Genomic DNA, 23,940 nt, shown 5'->3' with positions numbered 1-23,940 from the left:
TGTTGCATCTAACCCACTTTGAACAGCTTGATTCGGCACTTTTGTCTCTTAAGCCATGAGTTGCTGAGCTGAACATGAGATGTTCTCTGACACCTTGTTCAGATGGCCATTGCTCTTTCTTGAGATGGGAAGATCTTGGCTAGCTTTTTGTTTTAAGGGAGAGAATATTAATAATAATCGCTTATTGTCACAAGTAGGCTTCAGTGAAGTTACTGTGAAAAGCCTCTAATCGCCACATTCCGGCGCCTGTTAGGGGAGGCCGGTATGGGAATTGAACCCGCACTGCTGGCATTGTTCTGCATTGCAAGCCAGCTATTTAGCCCACTGTGCTAAACCAGCCCCACACTGCAGTCATGATCAGTTCTGCTCTTCCCCCGAAATTCCAGGGTGCTTCTTTCCAGCAGGGTCAGATGAATCCAAATAGCGAGCTCTTGCTGCTATTTCCCCACTCCAGCACAGAGTGCTGTTTAGGCTAACTAATGGTGCAGCATCACCCTGTTTGACAAATGCACAAAAGATGGGTGCTGGGACAGGTAATACAACTCCTCAAGCCTGCTTCTCCATTTGTTAAGATCGTGACTGAGCCTCCACCTCCCTTCCATTTTCCTGTCCAATCCCCTATTTCTCTTAATTCCTTTTGAATCCAAAAATATCTCAATCTCAGTCTTGAGTATACTAAACGGCTAAGCATTCTCATCTCCGGGGGAGAAAATTCTAAAGATTCATAAGCTTCTGAGTGAAGGAATTTCTTCTCATCTCAGTCTGAAATGGCTAATCCTTTATACTGGAACAATCTCCCCTAGTTCTAGACTCACCCGCCAGGTGAAGCATCCTCTCGGCATCTACCCATTAAGAATTTTATATATTTCAATGAGATCACCATTACCAAACACCGGCCCATTCTGCTTCATCTTTCCTCAGAGAACAACCCTTTCATTCTGAAATCAAACATTGAACCTTTATTGCAATCCCTCTCAGGCTAGTATATCCTTCTTTGGAGACGGAGACCAAAATTGTACATAGTGCTCCAGATGTGGCCTCACCAAAGTCCCGTGCTATTGCAGCAAGGCTTCCTTAATCTTGTTTTCCAATTGCCTTGCATATTTGTTGAAAATAATTCTTGTTTAATAACGTGACAGCGGGGAGGCGGAGGAGGTTAATGTGCTCAACAATGCAACCTTTATTATTGTAAAATTAATTGGTCACCAGTCCTAGAACTGCTAGACAGTTTGTAAAAATACAATGGGCTGGATTCTCCGTTTCCCCACGCCGCGTATTTCTTGGAGGTGCACCATTTGCTGGTGGCAGGATTCTTTACTCCCACCACATGTCAATGAGATTTCCCATTGAAGGAACCCCACACCACTTGGAAACCCAATACTTTTGGCATTGAACTGTGGGTAGGAGGTAACAAAATTTGGAATAGGTAATGGGGAATCAAATATTTTTGTTGAATTCTGATAAATTCTACAGTTAGGGCACTTTGCTAGATTTCAAAGTTTTTTAATTGCTAAGATTGCAGGAAATTCTAAAGTGAACTATTCTGTCATATTCAAGAACTGATAAAAGAACAAACCAATGAAAAATGGTTAATTTTAAACATTAAACATTAATGCGATAATACAGGACTCGTCTCTCCATTTGGGTGTTATGTCCATTTTGCCCTGTAATCTTCAAATGTATCCACATGGTATTGCAATAAAAGAAGAATGCATGCTGCTAGTTCAATAAGGTGAACAAGATGGGCACATGAAGTGACAAATATGAAAGTTGCATTGTCCCAGATGACCATGGATTATTCCCCCCTTTTGAGGCTGAGAGCTGACTGAAAAGGCTAGTCCACTGATGGTGATGTTAGTTCTTTATGGTTATAATTGGATTACTTTTTGCAGTTTTAGATTTAGATTTATTGTCACATGTACTGAGGTACAGTGAAAAATATTGTTCCGTGTACAGTCCAAGCAGATCGCTCCATATATGAAAGCATAGAGCATACGATAAATACACGTTGTAAATACATAAACGTAGATATCGGGTGAAGCATAGGAATATAGTGCTACAACTGTACAGAAGATGTGTAGAAAGATTAGTTCAGTCCATAAGAGGGCCTTCAGGAGTCTGGTAACAGCAGGGAAGAAGCTGTTTTTGAGCCTATTAGTGCGTGTTCTCAGACCTTTGTATCGTCTACCCGATGGAAGAGGTTGGAAGAGAGAATAACTTGGGTGGGAGGGGTCTTTGATTATGCTGCCTGCTTTCCCAAGGCAGCTGGAGGTGTAGACAGAGTCAATGGATGGGAGGCAGGTTTGTGTGATGGACTGGGCTGTGTTCATGATTCTCTGTAGTTTCTTACGGCCGTGGGCCGAGCAGTTGCCATACCAGGATGTGATGCAGCCAGACAGGGTACTTTCTATGGTACATCTATAAAAATTGGTAAGGGTCATTATGGACACGTAGAATTTCTTTAATTTCCTGAGGAAGTATAGGTTTGAGCATTTTTATGAAATTTGGCCCATTAAACAAATGCCCACCTTCAATGCTTCATGAGAGAAGTATACAAAATTTTGAACAGCTTCAACACATTGTTAGTTGGAAATACACTTGACAGATAGGTCGCCCAAATCTAGAAATGTTCCACTTCATGACCTCGATGAAAACAGTTCAAATTTATCATTTGTTTGGTGATTTGCTTTCCAGTTATACTTATTTCAACAGCTGCAATACGTAAATAAATGATCACCTTTTTCCAGTTTGCATTATATTTGTAAAGCGGTGGAAATGGTTGTGCCACCAATAAAAGCTGCGTGACTATGAGTTCCACTTCACACTTCCTCTGGGCATGCCAATCAGTCATTTTATGCCGTGGTTGTGTCTTTAGATGATCAGTACTAATCAAATATTTATTTCATTGCAAAGGCCTGAAAGGTGGAGTGGGAGTCAATCAACGAAAGATAATGGAGTAAATAACTCAAACGGGGAAGCAGATTATTGAATTTAAAAAGAAAGTGACAACATCAAATGTGGAAGTAGCAAAAGTTTAGCAAAATAAAATTGTGCCTGGTATGCACAACAGTTTAGACTGCAAAATTGTCTCTGAAGTTGGAACAAGGTTAATATTGAAAGTCCATGTAAATAAATTGACTTTTGCTCCCTGTATAGCATTTAGAGTGACATTTACAGTTACATTTCCATTTTCCTGGCCCCTGGCTTGTAATGAGTTTGAAGAAAGGTGTGTGGGTTGGCTGCTATTTCTCTTTTCCTTTGTAGAGGTGAAATCCAGAATATTTACCAAATTTTCTTCAACTTCAAAACTGAATGGCTGGGGAGCTTCCGGTGACGGCGGGCGGGAGACAGCCGCACATTGGAGGGCTCCCGTTCGGGAACGGCATTTTCGGGGTTTAACGCCCGGTCCCAGGGGCAACAAAGGCGGCAAAAGCAGGGAAAAGGCACAGTGAAGGGAAATGTCGAAAATAAGTTAAAAAACGGCCGTGAAAAAAGCGGCAGAAAGTCCGTCGGGGAGCGGAAAGGCCACCGCGGGGATGGCAAGAAAAGTGGAGGCTGGGGCACCAGGGGAGGCCGCATTGCCCACGGCTGAAGAAATGACTACGGTGATGGCCGTGGAACTCGAAAGGCAGTTCACAAAACACATGGAGGCGATGAGGAAGGAGATGGGGCGGTATTGAAAGTGCTGGTGAGGAGGCGATTGCCCCGGTGAGGGTGGCGGTATTGAGCGCAGTGGCGGAGGTGTGGGAGCAAGGTGAGGCGCTGAAGTAAGTGGAACAGACATTATCGCAACACAGTGATCAACTTACCTCGATGGGGAAGGAGATGCGGAAGGTGATAGAGATCAACAAGGGTCTGCGAGTCAAAATGGACGACTTGGAAAACCGATCCAGGCGACAGAATCTGAGGATTGTGGATCTGCCCGAAGGAGTGGCAGGTCCGAGGCCGACTGAGTATTTTGCCATGACGTTGGCGAAACTATTGGGGGAGAGGGATGATCCCTCCCGATATGAACTGGATCAGGCTCATCGGTCGTGGAGGCCTGTACCAAAGGAGAGTGAGCCGCCAAGAGTAGTGATGCTGTGTTTTCGTAGGTACAGTGTGAAAGAGAAGGTCCTGTGTTGGGCAAAGCAGAAGCGGGTGGTGCAGTGGGCTGGAGCTGGTATACGCATATATCAGGACTTTACGGTGGAGCTGGCGAGGAGGCGGGCTGCCTTCAGCCGGGTGAAGAAGGCACTGTACATCAGTAAGGTGCAGTGTGGCATAGTATACCCAGCTAAGTTGAGGGTGACTTACAAATCCAAGGACTTTTATTTTGGGACGGCGGAAGTAGCGGAGGAGTTTGCAAAGGCAGAAGGACTGTGGCTGAATTGAGAAATGGTCATGCACCGATGTAGCCTCATGTAACTGTATTTTTTCACTGCGTGCTGGTGTATGTGCTAAATTAGCCAATGTTGTATATATAATTGGGCAAGGGAAGAGATGGGACTTTCACTTGCAATGATGGTTCTTTGGGCTTGGGTGTGTATGCGGGGTTTGTGTGCTAAAGGGGATTTCTTGGTTTTCCTGGGACCGGGCAAGGGGGAAAGAGACCCGGGCGGGGAGGGGGAAAGAGACCCAGGCGGGGGCCTCCACGCTGGCCGGTTTAAGCCAGCCAGTGAACGGGAGTGAGGTGGGGGGAGGGGCTGCGGCCATCGGAGCCTGGCAGAACAGGTTCCGATGAGTCTAGCCGGGGTGGAAAGTTGGGGGGGAAGGAACAGAGGTTGGGGGGAGGAGTTTTATAAAAGGAAGTGGAGGGGAGGAGTCGGGGAGGGGGGGTTTACAATTCATGGGTGTCATCTATGGTACTCGTTCGGGGATTGGATGGCATTGAATGTTAGGGGGAGGGGGGGTGGACTCTATAGGTCAATGGTGACCATAGGCGATTCCTGATTCCTTTTTTTTTCCTTTGCTTTTCCTATCGTGGGAGGGTTTGTTTTATTTGATGCTTATATTGTCAGTTGGGCCGTTGTTTGGGGTGGTGGGAGGATGGGATCGTTGTTGTTGATAAGGGGATTGACTTTGTATTTGTTACCGTTTACTGCTTGTTGGTGGGGTGTAAATTCTGAAGAAAATGTGAAAATGGAGAATAAAAATATTTTACAAAAAAAAATTCAAAACTGAATGGAGTTACAAGCTCCCAAATGATGCTGATAATCTCTTATGGACACGGTGCTCGTCGGTCTTGATTTGAAAACTGCCATCTAATCTGTGGGCTCAGTGAAAACTTCCAAAACCCAGATTTCCCTCTGGTAATGTATGCCACCTAAAGCCCCAATCACAATACGTTCTCCGATGTTCATCCCATCATATTTGTGACGTTTAATGTTTGTTTTAATAAATGCAGTATACCAGATGTTAAACTACAAGCAAGCACAGTGCTCAAAACGACTGTGGTTTTTGACATCCATTATTTTGGCTGAATAGCTGCCTTTTTGTCTTTGTCCGATGCAGTTGGAATGGTAACCAGTGAACTGATAGAGTCACTAACTCTTGTATATAACACAAGTTAATTATGAGATAGGTCTCTGCCTGGTGTTCAGGAAACATCAGACTGTGTAAAGAGGTGAAGGCAGATAAAGGGAATTGCAATTCATAGATAGGTGAGCTGGAATGGGACTCTGCAATATCATAGTAGTAAAAAGCATGTTTATCAAGACTCATGTTTGTCATGAGTTTGAAGAAAGACGTGGGTTGACCATTTCTTATTTCCACTTGAAAATATGAAATCCAGAATATTTATCACATTTTCTCCTCAACCATTGCAAATTGATCTCTAATAATGTTAAAGTAACAATCTCCTGAATGATGCTAATACATTCTTATGGACGCATTGCCAGAACATAAAACAGTCTTGATTGAAAATAGGATGGAAGTAAAATTTGTGTTTGGGAAAGGAAGAATGAGAGCGTGGAGGGGCCAAAAAAGACTGTCTAATTTGTGAGGGGACATGCTCTGACTGCTGGTAATAAAATTAAGTCTGGTGATGAAACGCTATCCCTTTTTGGAATAATCACGAATGTCTGTGCCAGTGCTGCAGAATGCTCAAAATTGTCTATTAGTTGTTGCCAGGAATATCAAAACATCTTGTTTTAGTTAAACGGTACACTGAAAATTGTTTTGAAATCTGAAAGGACGTGCTACTAGACTGCCATTTCCCAGTATTCCTGCATGTAATATGTATTGCTGTTCTCTGGGATTCAATAATTTGTGTAATCAATAGCCCTGAAACCTCCCGTGTGAAGGGACACAATTAAAATTGTATGAGCAAGAATATGAGAATGTGGCTTAACGTTCTACAGTGATGACTAGATTAAGTACTAATAGGGTTTCATGTTATTAAATTAAGGGCGGAATTTTCCCATAATTTGTCACAGCATCAAGCTTTGACTGAAAACCACAGTATATCGCTCCAGCTGCACTGCCACGTTTTCAGACCAGATCTTGAGCCACTGTGACAAAAGAAAATCAGTGGGGGTCTGTTGTGGTTTACGCCATTAGTATAGCGGGGTGGGGCCTGATAGAGCTGGCAGAGATCGGGCTGCCATCTTTAATGGGTAACCCGATCTGATCTGAGGTGAAACTGCTGCCAGACCTCCACCACAAAGGTATTGGGGGGTCTCTTCCCCACCTCTCGTGGCACAATTATGAGGGATTCTTCACTCCCCCCCCCCCCCCCCCCCCCTCACTGTCAGGTGTCTGTCTCCTCTTCCCCCACCCCTCACTGCTAGGTGTCTCTCCTCAATGCCGGGTCTCTCCCAGTCCCCCCCCCTTCAAAGGCATCAGACCTCTATCCCACCACCACATTTAATGGGAACCCTCCACCAGTTGTACTCCCCAGAGGGCTTACCCCGGGCACAGGTTGGAATAGGCTGGCACTGCCAACCTGTGGCAGGGGAAGTGCTAGGGCACTGCCCGGCATGTCCTCCTCTCCCCATTGTCCCCCGGGGTTATAATTATCTTGGCACCCACAGTGGGATTCCTTCAACTGTTTCTTGTCTTTCTAAAGCTGTGTCATGTCGATGCGGGTTGAATATTCATTGAGGGAGGGATCGTGTGATGGGTGGCTGTTTAATGATATGCAGATTCATTAGCATGTATATAGAACATAGAAAAATACAGCCCAGAACAGGCCCTTCGGCCCACGATGTTGTGCCGAACCTTTGTCTTAGATTAATCATAGATTATCATTGAATTTACAGTGCAGAAGGAGGCCATTTGGCCCATTGAGTCTGCACCGGCTCTTGGAAAGAGTGCCCTACGCAAAATCTCTACCCAACACTAAGGGCAATTTTGGATACTAAGGGCAATTCATCATGGCCAATCCACCTAACCTGCACATCTTTGGACTGTGGGAGGAAACCGGAGCACCCGGAGGAAACCCACACAGACACGGGGAGGATGTGCAGACTCTGCACAGACAGTGACCCAAGCCGGAATCGAACCTGGAACCCTGGAGCTGTGAAGCAATTGTGCTATCCACAATGCTACCTTCCTTTTCTGGGCTTGAACCGCGTTACACCACCGATGAGGGGTGGGAAAATCAAGATATGTGATCTCGCCGACGGGAATCATTTTTCACGACTCTCGCAGTATATAGCACCTGCGTTGCTGGTCTCGCAGGCGGCGAACGTGGGCGCAAAATCGGCTGCTAAGCGTTATAAATAACCAGGAACTTCCAAACCAAGTGCTAGTTTTTTATTTTGCATTACAGACTTCATTATGTGCCACCTATCTCTTGTGTTCATTACACAATGCACTTTTGTTCAAGAAACAATTCTTAATTGATCAGTTGGAAAAAACGTTTTGTTCTTCATGAACATGATGCAGGTCCCAAAACTGGAAATGCTGTCAGAAAACAAAAGACACATTAAGCTCCAGCCGTCTTTCAGAACTTAAATAATGGTAAATGAACACACAACTTAATGGATGTAAACATAACCTGAGGCAGTGGAATGAATTTGCACAAATATAGTGCCTTTCAAAAGCTCAAGATGTTACAGAGTGCTTTTGAAGTATAACAAAGAACAAAGAAATGTACAGCACAGGAACAGGCCCTTCGGCCCTCCAAGCCCGTGCCGACCATACTGCCCGACGAAACTACAATCTTCTACACTTCCTGGGTCCGTATCCTTCTATTCCCATCCTATTCATATATTTGTCAAGATGCCCCTTAAATGTCCCTATCGTCCCTGCTTCCACTACCACCTCCGGTAGTGAGTTCCAGGCACCCACTACCCTCTGCGTAAAAAAACTTGCCTCGTACATCTACTCTAAACCTTGCCCCTCTCACCTTAAACCTATGCCCCCTAGTAATTGACCCCTCTACCCTGGGGAAAAGCCTCTGACTATCCACTCTGTCTATGCCCCTCATAATTTTGTATACCTCTATCAGGTCGCCCCTCAACCTCCTTCGTTCCAGTGAGAACAAACCGAGTTTATTCAATCGCTCCTCATAGCTTATGCCCTCCATACCAGGCAACATTCTGGTAAATCTCTTCTGCACCCTCTCTAAAGCCTCCACATCCTTCTGGTAGTGTGGCGACCAGAATTGAACACTATACTCCAAGTGTGGCCTAACTAAGGTTCTATACAGCTGCAACATGACTTGCCAATTCTTATACTCAATGCCCCGGCCAATGAAGGCAAGCATGCCGTATGCCTTCTTGACTACCTTCTCCACCTGTGTTGCCCCTTTCAATGACCTGTGGACCTGTACTCCTAGATCTCTTTGACTTTCAATACTCTTGAGGGTTCTACCATTCACTGTATATTCCCTACCTGCATTAGCCCTTCCAAAATGCATTACCTCACATTTGTCCGGATTAAACTCCATCTGCCATCTCTCCGCCCAAGTCTCTAGACAATCTAAATCCTGCTGTATCCTCAGACAGTCCTCATCGCTATCCGCAATTCCACCAACCTTTGTGTCGTCTGCAAACTTACTAATCAGACCAGTTACATTTTCCTCCAAATCATTTATATATACTACAAAGAGCAAAGGTCCCAGCACTGATCCCTGTGGAACACCACTGGTCACAGCCCTCCAATTAGAAAAGCATCCCTCCATTGCTACCCTCTGCCTTCTATGGCCTAGCCCGTTCTGTATCCACCTTGCCAGTTCACCCCTGATCCCGTGTGACTTCACCTTTTGTACTAGTCTACCATGAGGGACCTTGTCAAAGGCCTTACTGAAGTCCATATAGACAACATCTACTGCCCTACCTGCATCAATCATCTTAGTGACCTCCTCGAAAAACTCTATCAAGTTAGTGAGACACGACCTCCCCTTCACAAAACCGTGCTGCCTCTCACTAATACGTCCATTTGCTTCCAAATGAGAGTAAATCCTGTCTCGAAGAATTCTCTCCAGTAATTTCCCTACCACTGAAGTAAGGCTCACCGGCCTGTAGTTCCCGGGATTATCCTTGCTACCCTTCTTAAACAGAGGAACAACATTGGCTATTCTCCAGTCCTCCGGGACATCCCCTGAAGACAGCGAGGATCCAAAGATTTCTGTCAAGGCCTCAGCAATTTCCTCTCCAGCCTCCTTCAATATTCTGGGGTAGATCCCATCAGGCCCTGGGGACTTATCTACCTTAATATTTTTTAAGACACCCAACACCTCGTCTTTTTGGATCTCAATGTGACCCAGGCTATCTACTACACCCTTCTCCAGACTCAACATCTACCAATTCCTTCTCTTTGGTGAATACTGATGCAAAGTATTCATTTAGTACCTCGCCCATTTCCTCTGGCTCCACACATAGATTCCCTTGCCTATCCTTCAGTGGGCCAACCCTTTCCCTGGCTACCCTCTTGCTTTTTATGTACGTGTAAAAAGCCTTGGGATTTCCCTTAACCCTATTTGCCAATGACTTTTCATGACCCCTTCTAGCCCTCCTGACTCCTTGCTTAAGTTCCTTCCTACTTTCCTTATATGCCACACAGGCTTCGTCTGTTCCCAGCCTTTTAGCCCTGACAAATGCCTCCTTTTTCTTTTTGACGAGGCCTACAATATCACTCGTCATCCAAGGTTCCCGAAAATTGGCGTATTTATCTTTCTTCCTCACAGGAACATGCCTGTCCTGTATTCCTTTCAACTGACACTTGAAAGCCTCCCACATGTCAGATGTTGATTTGCCCTCAAACATCCGCCCCCAATCTATGTTCTTCAGTTCCCGCCTAATATTGTTATAATTAGCCTTCCCCCAATTTAGCACATTCATCCTCGGACCACTCTTATCCTTGTCCACCAGTACTTTAAAACTTACTGAATTGTGGTCACTGTTACCGAAATGCTCCCCTACTGAAACATCTACCACCTGGCCGGGCTCATTCCCCAATACCAGGTCCAGTACCGCCCCTTCCCTAGTTGGACTGTTTACATATTGTTTTAAGAAGCCCTCCTGGATGCTCCTTACAAACTCTGCCCCGTCTAAGCCCCTGGCACTAAGTGAGTCCCAGTCAATATTGGGGAAGTTGAAGTCTCCCATCACCACAACCCTGTTGTTTTTACTCTTTTCCAAAATCTGTCTACCTATCTGCTCCTCTATCTCCCGCTGGCTGTTGGGAGGCCTGTAGTATACCCCCAACATTGTGACTGCACCCTTCTTATTCCTGATCTCTACCCATATAGCCTCACTGCCCTCTGAGGTGTCCTCTCGCAGTATAGCTGTGATATTCTCCCGAACAAGTAGCGCAACTCCGCCTCCCCTTTTACATCCCCCTCTATCCCGCCTGAAACATCTAAATCCTGGAACGTTTAGCTGCCAATCCTGCCCTTCCCTCAACCAGGTCTCTGTAATGGCAACAGCATCATAGTTCCAAGTAGTAATCCAAGCTCTAAGTTCATCTGCCTTACCCGTAATGCTCCTTGCATTAAAACATATGCACTTCAGGCCACCAGACCCGCTGTGTTCAGCAACTTTTCCCTGTCTGCTCTGCCTCAGAGCCACACTGTCCCTATTCCCTAGTTCTCCCTCAATGCCCTCACCTTCTGACCTATTGCTCCCGTGCCCACCCCCTGCCATACTAGTTTAAACCCTCCCGTGTGACACTAGCAAACCTCGCGGCCAGGATATTTATGCCTCTCCGGTTTAGATGCAACCCGTCCATCTTATACAGGTCACACCTGCCCCGGAAGAGCTCCCAGTGGTCCAGATAACGGAAACCCTCCCTCCTACACCAGCTGTTTAGCCACGTGTTTGTCTGCTCTATCTTCCTATTTCTAGCCTCACTGGCTAATGTTGGGAAATGCAGCAGCTTATTTGTGCACAGCAAGGACCCACCAAGAGCAATGTGACAAATATCTAGATAATCTATGTTTTGGTTTTTGATGTTTGCTGAGGGATGAATGATGGCCAGGAAAACTTCCTTCCTCTTTTACAAAATAGTGTTGTGGGATCTTTTATGTTCCACCTGAAAAAACGTAATGTTTCCTTTGAAGACCGCACCACTGACAATATGGCACCCCCTTAGTGCTTTCCTGAAGTGTCGGTTTAGATTGTTTTCTGTTCTCTGGAGTAGGAATTGAGCTCTCTTATTTCTGACCGTGGCATAAATGGTATAATTGCGTCACCAACGATGCCTCATCTTTTATATTAGAAAATGAAAAGAAGTAATAAAGACATATAGAGGTTTAGCTACAGTAGTGAAAGCCAAACCCAAGGAAATTAAAGAAAAAATGGGAGACACTGAAAGCCTGTGGATCAATTCTGAATTCAAAAACCAGGTGATGACAGCAAAGCATGCTTCAGCCCATTAACATCGTCCAGAAGTTTCCTAGGGATCTTCAGGGAGGATTGGAGTGCTTGAATGAGTGTGGCACAGCCATGAAGAGGAGGTAGGACTATTCTAAGGTGACATCCCACCCTTGCTATCTTTTTGGGTCATAGAGCAGGTGTCCTTTTGGAGAAACACGGGAAAGAAATGTTGGATCCAGTTCGATTCAGATTACAGCAGTGTTTTTCAAACCTTTTTTCCCCGGACTCCACTTTTACCAACCGGCTAACCTTCATAACATACCATTTTTGTTTACCTTTAATGTGCTAGGTGAGCCTGCTTGGTCCTCACGGTCTCACTCCAATCAGGTTCACAGGAGGAGAGGACAATGCGCAGTTCCTGTGTACCATCTTCATCTTTGTGAGGACCAGAAAATCCAACTTCTCACATGTAGGTTGTTGTGAAGGGCAATAGCAACAAAATGCTTGTTTTATTCAGCACTGGATATTCCTCTGAGACGCTACTTCAGAATGCTGACAGCCTCATGGCCCTGTGGCGTGTTTTTAATGTGCTGTCATAGGTGAGACGCAGAAGTTCAGTCTCTTCATTTGGAGCCGCTGTCAGTTAATAATTGACTTCTCAAACTCAAATGGATCTTTTACCCACCTCTTCTCTTTCAAAATCTGAAACTTTTCTGGAAAGTAGTGACAAAAACTGTTGATCAGCACAGCCAGATGTGACAGACTAAGGCTTGCCAGTCTATATTATGAACATTGTTTTCTTCTATGTGTCGTAGCAGTGTGAGGAACATATAATAGTTTTGGCTTTGTACTCACACTTGCCAAACGTTCAATGACTTTTGGAAAGCATCTATTTCTTCAGGGTGCCAAACGCAGTCATCATCCTTCCCTGTTTGTGTCTCTGGCCCTCGCCTCCTTATTACAAAACGACCCTCTTTAGTTCTTCACAGTCCTGTTACTTGCTTGCTGGCAGCTACAAAATGGAGAAACCTCTCCTCCCATGACTTCACACCCAAAGCATGGACGTACAGGACACGTGATGTCAGTGTATGGCCCGGGCATGTAACTTGTTTTTTACCGCCGCTCCTGGTGGGAAGATTCCAGCATTTGCATTTATAGGTTGGTCGCGGCCGGCATTCTTAAAAGCCGGTTGCGGACTTTGGGTGCTTCTCCTGAGATCGAGACCGCCGCGACCAAACGCTTGGCGACCCACGGGTTGTGCCCCCCCCCCCAGTTTGAAAAACCCTGAGTTACAGATCCGAGTGTTTCCTGGAAAACCCGCCAGAAGAATATTTTGTACAAGACCAGAATTCCCAGGGGGTGAGATTGAAGCTGGGGAGGGGGCGTTCTCATTAGGTCCAACACACTTCATTCAAGGTGCAAATCACCACAACCTCCAAAATAATTTAGGGGATTGGGATCTGGATCACGCGGTGCAATTCCTGCCAGAGACCACACTTCAACATTTTGGGGGGAAATTGCGCCTAATGTCTGAACACTATAATACTTTGCAACATTATTGAATTTTGAAACTGGAGCCTCCTTCGATCATCCGAGTATTTTGTACATCTTGCGTTCAATTAGAAATGTTGCATCTTATTTCAGGTCTGAAAGAAACAACAGAGGCAATTGTAAAGAAGAAATTGGAGAGAGGTACCATACTGACGCCATGGGAACAGTACTTGGAGAAGAGAAAGGACAAGAAGCAACAGAAGAGAAATAAAAAGAACAAAACTGAAGATCAGGAGGTAATTAGTCATTTATAACATTAAATTCTTATTTCTTATTTCTCCTTCATTGCAGAGAAAATGAGGCAAAGTTAGGATGTGATCCTTTATACAAACATGATAAATTTCTGTGAATAACAAATATTGGCTGGTCCCCAGACAATTCTGTTTACTTGGAAACCGCATACCATGCTTAAATAATCTCTTTTAATTTATAACTTGAATGACAATCGGGCCTGATGTTTTTTTTCGGAGGGGAAAAAAAGGCATTCTGCATATTTCTAATCTTCGTGTGACTGCCAGGATAAACATCATTAAGCGTCTTCTGTGATTAAAGCAAAATAAACGTCTTCTTGATCCACCCAGAAAGTTGGAAACTAACTTTGATCATTAAAATTTGTCAAGTTTCAGAATGTGCTAGCTTAATTTAACTGTTTGGACTTTTTCAGAGAAGAAGTAAATATTGAATTAGTGTCTGGCACTCATTTGATTCATGCTTCTAAACATGACTGTTGGTAGGATCTTTCTGCTAACTGGATTATGTGGATCGCAGTGTGTTTCATGAAACTGTCCATTAACCCTGTGGAGATTTTAGCAACAAAATTCGAACCAACCAAAATTGTCTAAGCAAAGTGCTGGTCTTTTAGCCTCTGTACATTTCTGTGAGCTTCCTCTTGAAACCATTTTGCAAACAGGGAGGATGGGTGAAACATGTTTTGCAAGTTAGAAAAATCAGTAAACAAATAGTTTACGTGAAGGGAGTAAATAGAGCCCATGTATTGGAAGTATAGTCTGGGCCTGATGGGAATTATGTAATAAACTGCAGCTAAAACATCGAAAGAGGATAAACCAATGTATCAAATTCCTATTGAAGTTGGAAAATGAGAAATCCCTGAGTTTCCAGCTGAATTGCACTGGTAATTTCCATTTTATGGATGTTGAAACTAAAGCACTGGCAATCTGTTAAATTAATATTTTAAACATTCAAAGATTGTACAGCCAGCGGGGGTGCGGGGGGGCCTTTGGCAACCTGATTTTAAAGTTTCAATTTACACAGTTCTGAGAAGACAGCCTGGCAATTTGGCCGAATCGTGCGTATTGTACAGGATTGGAATTTTCTTTTTAAATCTTGCAGATGTGTGATTGAAAGCGGCCTCTTATGCAAGGTGCTGAGGGAATTTAGTTCTCCAAAGATCAAGGGGCACACTAGCATCATATGTGATCCAGATGCTTTGGATGATTTTGTGAAGGAAGTTGCCATAATAGGTGACCAAGCAAAGTTGATTAGCCCCATTGCTGGTTAATGTAACACTATTAAACAACTGGTTTCCTATGAAAATGGAGAATGGTCAATTTGTAACAATTTTCATTCAGTTTTCTTCCCTATTATACAAGCGTACTGAGAACATAACTCTGATGAGAAAATGCCATCCTGTACGTTACATATTTATACTTGGCCATAAAAATGTCGATATTCAGTTTTAAATGTACATACAGAGTCAAACCAAATAAAGTATCTAATTGATAACCGTTAACCTATACACAGCCTCCCTCACAGGTACTAATTCTGGCCTTTTATTCAGTCAGGAGTTTCAAGTCCCACATGGTTCATGTGTTCGAGAGTATAACTTTTAGTTTTCGGAATTAAAAGTTTCAACTGTGGAAAATGGGGTAAATGCACTTAAAGCACTAATCAGTGTACGGTTCTGGGAACATTAGGAAGGATGTGAAAACATTCGAGAGATTGCAGAAAAGGTTCACAAAAATTATTCCAGGGCTGAGGAACCTTGGGTGTGAAGACAGAAAGTTAGGATTGATATCCTTGGAGAAGTGAAGGTTGAGTGCAGATTTGAGAGAGGGACTCAAAATCATGAGCAGTCTGCTTAGAGTAGATAGGGAGACACTGTTCCCACTTGTGAAAGGATCAAGAACCAGAGAGCACAGTTTAAAGTAATTGGCGTAAGAAGCAGGAGCGATACGAGGAAAAACGTTTTCTCATAGCGGATAGTAAAGATCTGGAATGCGTTGTCTGAGCGTGAGGTGGAGGCAGGTTCATTGAGGCTTTCAGAAGGGAATTAGGCTGTTTGTTGAAAAGGAACAATGTGCAGGTTTATGGGAGAAGGCAGGAAAATGGCACTAAGTGAATTGCTCATTCGAAGAGCCAGTGCAGACATGGGACGGGATTCTCTGACTCCCAGCTGCATGTTTCTCGGCAGTGCGCCATTCGCTGGCGGCAGGATTGTCTGCTCCCGCTGTTGTCAATGGGATTTCCCATTGAAGCCACCCCCCGCACTGTAGGGAAACCCGTGAACAGGGCAGCGCTGCCAATGGGTTCGTGTCGATGTTTATACTCTACACAGACCTGCCCTAATTACCTGTTCTCATCCTGCCCCCATATACCACTGTTCTCCAGCTCTCTTGCGCATACGTCAAGCCTCTCATAGACGCAACAAAGCTATCAGCATCAACTAATCCACGTGGCAGCATTGTCCAGTTTCTCATCACGCAATATAAGCAAATTATTTCTTTGATCTGTGAGTGGTATATATTCCTCCTTTTTCTGGACTTCAGTTTCCCCATATCCATGTTATTGAAATCCTCTGTAATTTTAAAGACATGAATTAGATTTCCTCTTGAGCTCTACACCCCCCCCACCCAAAAGAGAAAGCCTTCTCTCGCATCCCTGACAGCCACACCCTCTTAATTCTGGTAACGTGTTTGTAAATCTTCAGTGCTTCGATGTCCTTTTTGTAGTATGGAAACCAGAATTGTACACAGTACTTGGTGTGATCCAACCAAATTTCTATAAAAATGTAACATTACCGTGTTGCTTTAGTTTTCTGAAATCAAACATTTTGCTGTAAAGCTCAGCAATTCAGGCAGCATATGTGGGAGGAAACAGAGTTAATGGTTTCAGGCCATGATGATGCTTCACTCTAGAAATGAACCACAGTACTCTGCATGCTTTATGGCTGCATCAACCTATATTGTAACTTTTATCAATTTGTGCATCTGTATCCCAGATCACTTTGCTCCTCTACCTTCCAAGTAATTAGCAACCTCTCTCGCACCCCCCCCCCCCCCTCACTAAATGAACTGCCTTACTTTTTTTTTTAAACTTGCATTTAGGTAGCGTTTTTCACGACCACCAAATTTCTCACTGCTAATAATCAATTAAGTACTTTTTGGGGTTAATGTTGCAATGTCGGATACTTCACTACATTGAATTTCTTTTGCCATTTAGTTGTCCTTTCTGAAAGCCTGTTTGTATCTTCCTGTAATTTGGTGCAGTCCTTTACATTATTAGCTGTGCACCCCCACCCCAATTTGGTATCATCTGTATATTTTGACGCAATATCCCTACAGTTCCAGAGTCCAAATATACATACGCACACATGGCCTTCCAGCCATTTCAAGGACCCACCTTTGTTCAAGAACCCTCCCTTGATTCCTTTTTTAAAATTCTGAATTCTATAACTATCTTTCAATCCATTCTGCCACCTTGCCTTTGACTTGAGTCGATTATGTGACCCCTTTATTGAAGAGCTTCAGAGAGTCTTGATCAAGTACAGATGTAGTTTGACGTTGTGCTTTCTCCTTTTCTAACTTCTATTTTCAAAAATGACATTGTGGTCCGATCACTTCACTGTGAAGTGCCGTTGTGTGTTTTTCTACACCAAAGGTTCTACGTAAATGTAAGTAGGAGTTGTTATTTTGTGGAATGTGGTTTTGATGTTTATTGTGGTCACATTCCAAGCAAGGGAGTGAAGCATAGAGCATGAAAGGATTTTGCAGGCCAGTGGGACACAAAACTTTAAAATGAAAATCACTTGAGTTTGACAAGTTGGGGCTCATGTTTTATTTTGGTTTGGAAGCTATTAACTTCAAAACAAACTCCAGCAACTTGTTGGAGAAGTGAAATGGATCATAACATATTCTGTACAGCCACACATTCAATTACAAACCATCTCCAGTAGAATGCTCCAGTCAATCCTCCCTTTCCTACTACCCCAAGTACACATTGTTCATAGACTAACCACTGTATGCTAGCCCACCTCACTCCTTGATCAAAATAAGAACTTTTTTGTACTGATTAATAACTCATTTGTGGTCTTTACAGCTTGTGTGTTTGCATTACCAGTAACTGAGTTTTAAATATGTTGAAATCACTTCTCGGTAGTCTATCAAAAGCTTTGCACGAGTTTTTTCACCCATCAAACGCAGAGTTGTCTAAGCAATGTGGCTTGCAGAAGTAAAGAGGGTCAATGCTGAAAATACTCAGTCTGTCTGGCACTGGTCTGTGGAGACAAAAACAGAGTTAACACTTCCATCAGGACCATGACCACCCAACAAGCCTTGCGGCTGAGAATGAAGATCAGGTCCTCCCTACCTATGGACCCTGGCAAGGAGCCAGAGGTGTACCATTTACCGTACACACATCTTTGACAGCAAGGGCTATTCTATGAAGTTTCACAAGGAAGAATATTCTCTCCATGGAAACGTTTTGAGTCAGAAGAATAGTTTGGTATCTGTCCACTGCTAGTGGTGAATCCATATCAATGTAGTCACTCCTGAATTTGTCGATGCACCCAGTATAGCATTTACATGGAGCTACCTCTTAAGAACTCTTTAATAGCCTCTTTAATAGCAGGAGTGACGAGTAAAAACGATGTCAGTTGTTTTGGTTCTGCCTGTTTTTCAAAACGATTTAAACTGTTTTAATAGTCTGGTGTGGCTCCTTGTTACTGTTTGGTAGCTGTTGGCACCTGATTGAATTCAACCAAAGTGGCATTGTTAACTTAACAGATAGCGGTTCTCTGATCAGTTCAATACTTTGTGCTGGGGACATGCTTGAAAATATGATGTGTTTAAGGCCTTCTAATTTGGTATCTGCTTTTCTGAAATATGGGAAAGGAAGAGATGATTGAAATATTGAAGAATATGATCTTCACATAACTGATTATACACAATTAAATCCTTGCTGCAACCTGTGTTATGCAATTGTCAGAATTAATGTGCGTCTGGACAGTAAGATGTGACACATCCACTGTCTAGAATTTTTTTAAAATATAAATTTAGAGTACCCAATTCATTTTTTTTCCAATTTAGCGTGGACAATCCACCTACCCTGCACATCCTTGGGTTGTGGGGGGGTGAGACCCACGCAGACACGTGGAGAATGTGCAAACTCCACATGAACAGTGACCTGGAGCCGGGATTGATCCCAGGTCCTCGGTGCCATGAGGCAACAGTGCTAACCACTGCACCACCTTGCTGTCTAAAACTCTGTTCTGCGATATCGGGCTTTATAAAATTTAGTGAGGTGAAACTTAAGCCTTTTGTTTTATTTTTTTTTAAAATAGAAAGTTCACCTCCTTCTCCAAAAATGCTTCTCTATTTCATAGCTGTGGAAATTTAAGGAAAGGAGAGGTCCATTTAATGAGCAACCCTTTGATTTTTGCCAGACTATAGTTGGGTTGAATTATACTCTGGGCACAGTTTAGGTACTTGTGCATTGTCCATATTTATGGTATGTGGTGGCCTGCTATGGTTGTGCTAACAACTAATATTATGTAGATTTTAATATCTGTCTATATTGACATTTTTGGCTGCCTGTTGGTTTCAGATGTTAAAACAAGACTAAGCGTCATGACAACCGAGCTGCCAGATTGAATCCATATGGGAAGGGTAGTCTGCCGGCTGTCTGTCTCAATTATAGAGACACGCGAGTAGGAATATTGCAGTAGTGCGTCACTCCAACTTCAGTAATCAAAAAAGAGCAATGTGGAATTTAAACATTTTGGTCTCTTTTGTAGTGTCATCTGTGAGCAACTATTTTACCAAATGTTAAACAATTTGTGGAACATTTCGCAGTTGTGAGTAGCTTAATAGATTTTTAAAATTGAATTGGCACACCGGGATTTTAAATAGGAAACTTTTTATGCTGCTCGATAATGTACATCTTCTGTTCACACTTCAAGCAATCTCTGGAGAAATATTTAATTGACAAATTGTAATTTTGATTAAATTCAGTATTTTTTAAACTTCGATCCTTCCGAAAGCTAACCAATTAAAATTTATTCTGTAATGCGTTTTGACAGCATTGTGGATGATGTCGAAGTAGACTGAGGTTACCTTGCCAAATATAACCATCCAAGGTAAACTGAAAGGGACAATCTCTGATATCATCTATCTAAATGAAGTAATGTGCTCCGAGAGAATATAGCTAAGCTACAGAGAATTATGCATTGTGATGTCATCCAACTTGGAGATTGGCATGTCAAGCAAATACAGACCACTGAATGTAACTATGCCAAAGCGATCACAAGAGTTGAACCTTCAGCAATTGGGTCATTTCATCCAGCACTCTAAAATTTTGCTCATTAAGATGAGCAATGTTAGTGATGGAGAAAGCAATTCTCGGCATTTAGGTAGCGTTTTTCACGACCACCAGTGTCAGCATTAAGCTCTACCAAGTCAGATGTAGCACAACCCGATGCAGAATAGACATTGCTACAACATTCTACTCCAAACTAATTCCACCCTTACTGCATCAGTGTGTCATTTTATTCTATAGGGGCTGGTTCAGCTCACTGGGCTAAATCGCTGGCTTTTAAAGCAGACCAAGGCAGGCCAGCAGCACGGTTCAATTTCCGTATCAGCCTCCCCGAACAGGCGCCGGAATGTGGCGACTAGGGGCTTTTCACAGTAACTTCATTGAAGCTACTCGTGACGATAAGCGATTTTCATTTTCATTCATTTCCAACCTCAACCATCCTGTGGCCTTAGAGTGAGGATGAGGAACTGTTTTGTATTAAAACTGGATTGAGATTGTCCAAACTCATTTCTCTGTATAGTGTATAAACGGTGGACTACTGCAATCTGAGGGATTCTCATAAAGCAAAATAGTGCAGTTGATGGAAATCTGAAATAAAAGAAAATGCTGGAAATATTTAGCAAGTCTGGCAGCATCTGCGGAGAAAGGAACAGTTATTGGGCTGGATTTTCATGGAGTCCGGAAGACATAGTAGGCATAGTGATTTGCTGCAGGGCATCCTGTGGATAGTACTGGATAGTGCGTCATAGTGCGTCCATGGGGGAAAGAGTCAATGTTTAAGCCAGTCAATGGGGTGACGATCAAGCAGAATGGTTTTTCCTTTTTCATTGCTGGGTTTCACCCATTCAGCCAAGTTGAGAGTATCCCATCACACTCCTAACTTGTGAATGGTGGAGAGTCCAAAGATGTGCAGGTTAGGTGGATTGGCTATGCTAAATTGCCCCAAGGTGGGATTATGGGGATAGGGTGGGGGATTGGGCCTAGGTAAAGTGCTCTTTCATAGGATCAGTGCAGACCCGATTGGCTGAAAGGCCTCCATCTGCATTGTAGGGATTCTATGAACCACTTGCTGCCCAGAATAGCCAGCCTCTGACTTGCTCTAAAAGCCACATTAGGCATTTATGAGCCGAAGTCTGGTTGCCCAGATTTTGCTGCTTGCAAGCCTCAACTGCTTCACTATTTGAGGAATGTGTTAATCACATTAGTCCATTTCACCCCTTGCCATTTTGATTATAACATATAAGTGTCCATTGACCCATTACACATGGAGATGGGACTTAATTCGAAATGTTAAACCTCCATTTCCCACTGTAAACTAGTCATCCTGAAGTGGTCTATAAATGAGGTCTGATTCAAATACACATGGTGCCACCAAAAGAATTAGCAAAAGATGCCTGCCAGGAAACCTGTATGTGTTGGCTTACTTCACACCTCAATTTTAATTAAAAATTAAGTAATGAGCATTTTATTAGAGCTAAATAAAATATGTACAAAATGTGAACATATGTATTTGAATGCTGATCATAAACATTCAAGATTATAAGAGAGAATAATAAAGTTCACAGATGTGGGCCATTGGCAGTTCTACTGAGCAGAACAGCTTTCACATCAAACTTGTCAACTGTTCTAATTAAGAATATTGAATTGTAGAATGCAACATTGGAGGGGGCGGAGGTGACCAAATCTGTGAGCTAGTTAAAGTAGATATCTATACTTCGGTTTCCATTGGCACCGTTGATATTTGGGCAAGTACGGGTTTTGTAATTATGGAAGTCTGTCACCATGATAAAATTAGCATTTTGTATATTTTATTTAGAAACATACGTGATGAGAGCCAGTGGGCTGGATTCTCCATTTATGAGGTTAAGTGCCGACGCCAACGGAGACTCCATGGTGTTCCATGATGGGAAAATTGGCACGAAACCCTCACCGATTCTGGTACCAGTGAGGGGTTAGCACCGACGCCGCAAGGAAAACGGGCTGACGAGCTGCAGCTGCGCATGGCTACACCCGGACCGGAAAACGTGGTGCCGGCCGTGCTGGATCGCATACCCGCCCACCCCATAGCCCACCTCCTGGCCACCCTCCACCACTCCCCCCAGCACTAGCATAAGCCCCCCCTGGCCAGCAGTACGGATCTCGGCTGACAGTGGCGGCATTGGACATTGTCCGCTGCCGGCACGCCAGGCTCCCGACCGCTGGGACCACACATGGTCCGCACCGTCGGGAACCTGGCCCATTGGAGGCGGAGCATCGCGGGTGGGCCGGCTGATGATGTGTCAGTGACGTTGCGACTCCACGCGGCCCGTGACGCAGATTTGGAGGGGGCGGAGAATCGGCAGCCGGCTTCAAACCGGCACCTGACCCGATTTTGGCGACGGGAGCCATTCTCCGCCCGATCGCCGTTCTCGATTTCGGCATCGGACTACAGAGACTCCCGCCCCCTATGTTTGTGACCGCACTTGTCATTGTAAATCTGCAGTCTGGAAAAACAGCTTGGGCAGCTATCTGCTCTTTGCTTTTTCCATTTAGGTCACATAGAATCCCACCATAACAGCTTCACTAAGTGATTTGTCTCTCCCCAACCACGTTTTGATCTGCTCCATCAATGGGAAGAAGAGTGATCTGATTTTGTCTGGGTGATGGTTTATGTTTTATATCGTGCACAAGAGTGACATCGTACTTGGTTTTTGATGGAATATAATTTAGTATTTGTTGTTTTCATATTTCTGCTCTGACTTCTGTGCAGGCTCAAAATGCTGAAGGACTGAGTGATGATGAGATTCCATTGGATGTAGATTTGAATGATTCTTTCTTCACAGATGAACTGGGGCCACCAGGTAAACAAAAGAAAATACGCTTTTGTAGATCATGCATGGTTATAATAACTCTTCTCAGCCTAGTTCCTGTATTCACTGTTAAAACTGAGTTTCCAAAATCAACTGAAAGGTATCAAAATAACGTTCAAACTAATATTTTAAACTCTGTGAGCGAGATTTTCCGACTGTTCCTGCCAGTGGGATCTTCCAGTCCTGTTGATGGTGCACCCCCCCGCCATGGTTTTCTTGGCAGTGTGGGGTGAATTAACAGCAAATCCCAATGGCATCGGCGGAACGAGAACATCCTGGAGCCGGTCAACTGTGGGCTGCCACCCTATAATTGTAGCGGTATTTCTGATAAGCCCCGTCCTTACTTCAAATCCCCTTGAAATCATCTTAATTATTGTGGCATACCAGTTACTACTGCTTATAAATCATTGTTTAGTCATATATGATGGCAGCAACTTTGATTTTGACCGGAATGCTCTGGCCGTCGGGATTCTCTGTTCCCGCCGGCAGCGCACTCCGCCTGCGGGTTTCCCTATGACAAATGGCGAGAGTCGAGAATCCCACCGCCAGCATGGCACGCTGCCGAAAAACACGTGGTTGAGGGACTGGAGAACACAGCCAATTATATTAAATCTTAATAGCAGTCTTAATCTAAAACATGTCTGAAGATTCATGGTAGAAGCAACTCAAATTTATCTAATGTAATTTTAGCAAGATTGCTATGAGAATTAACCTGTAGCTTCAAGGGAGAAATTATACTATTCTATATTGACAGTTAGGACAATCTAATTAGAGGCATGTAAATTTGATTTTTTTAAAAATATATATATATATATATGTATGTATTTGTGTGTGTGTGTGTATATTCTGTTTAAGCAGAATACCGGTCCTTTTTAAAAAGCTGAGCAATGATTAGGGATTATTTCTTGCTTTTAGACTTTGACCATACACTTTTATTGTCCGATTAATATATCTAGTATCTCCAAAGTTGGGTTACGGAATGAAAACATGGAATAAGAATTATTCCATACAAATGTTCATGTTCATCAGTTTCACACGTGCTACAAAATTCTGTCCATATCTATACAAAACCGTAAAGATGATGCTCTAGGCAGATTGAATAAGTGGTGCGTTCCGGAACTTCCGGTTGCGGTGATGCCGAGCTAGCCGCACGTTTCGGCGGCTCCAGCTCCGACGGACCTTCGGGCTCTTTTAAGAGCCCCAACGGGGAATTTTTCGACGACGCGACCCGGTGTGGGGTGTGT

The 23,940-nt window shown here is 43.7% G+C and overlaps 1 protein-coding gene across 9 annotated transcripts in view; it reads left to right on the top strand.

Annotated features, from left to right (window-relative positions):
* The window catches only part of esf1 (ESF1, nucleolar pre-rRNA processing protein, homolog (S. cerevisiae)), a 103,599-nt gene that overhangs the window by 68,096 nt on the left and 11,563 nt on the right, over window positions 1–23,940 (top strand). For all 9 annotated transcript variants that reach the window (XM_072506567.1, XM_072506580.1, XM_072506521.1 and 6 more), the window contains exons 11-12: window positions 13,389–13,531; window positions 22,597–22,687. In XM_072506567.1, coding sequence (XP_072362668.1) covers window positions 13,389–13,531; window positions 22,597–22,687 — 234 coding nt within the window. The remainder of the gene's footprint in view (window positions 1–13,388; window positions 13,532–22,596; window positions 22,688–23,940) is intronic.

This window comes from Scyliorhinus torazame, chromosome 1, assembly GCF_047496885.1.
Source record: "Scyliorhinus torazame isolate Kashiwa2021f chromosome 1, sScyTor2.1, whole genome shotgun sequence".
NCBI classification, from domain to species: domain Eukaryota; kingdom Metazoa; phylum Chordata; class Chondrichthyes; order Carcharhiniformes; family Scyliorhinidae; genus Scyliorhinus; species Scyliorhinus torazame.
The sequence above is the reverse complement of the archived record's forward strand: the minus strand, read 5'-3'. Positions and strand labels throughout refer to the sequence as shown.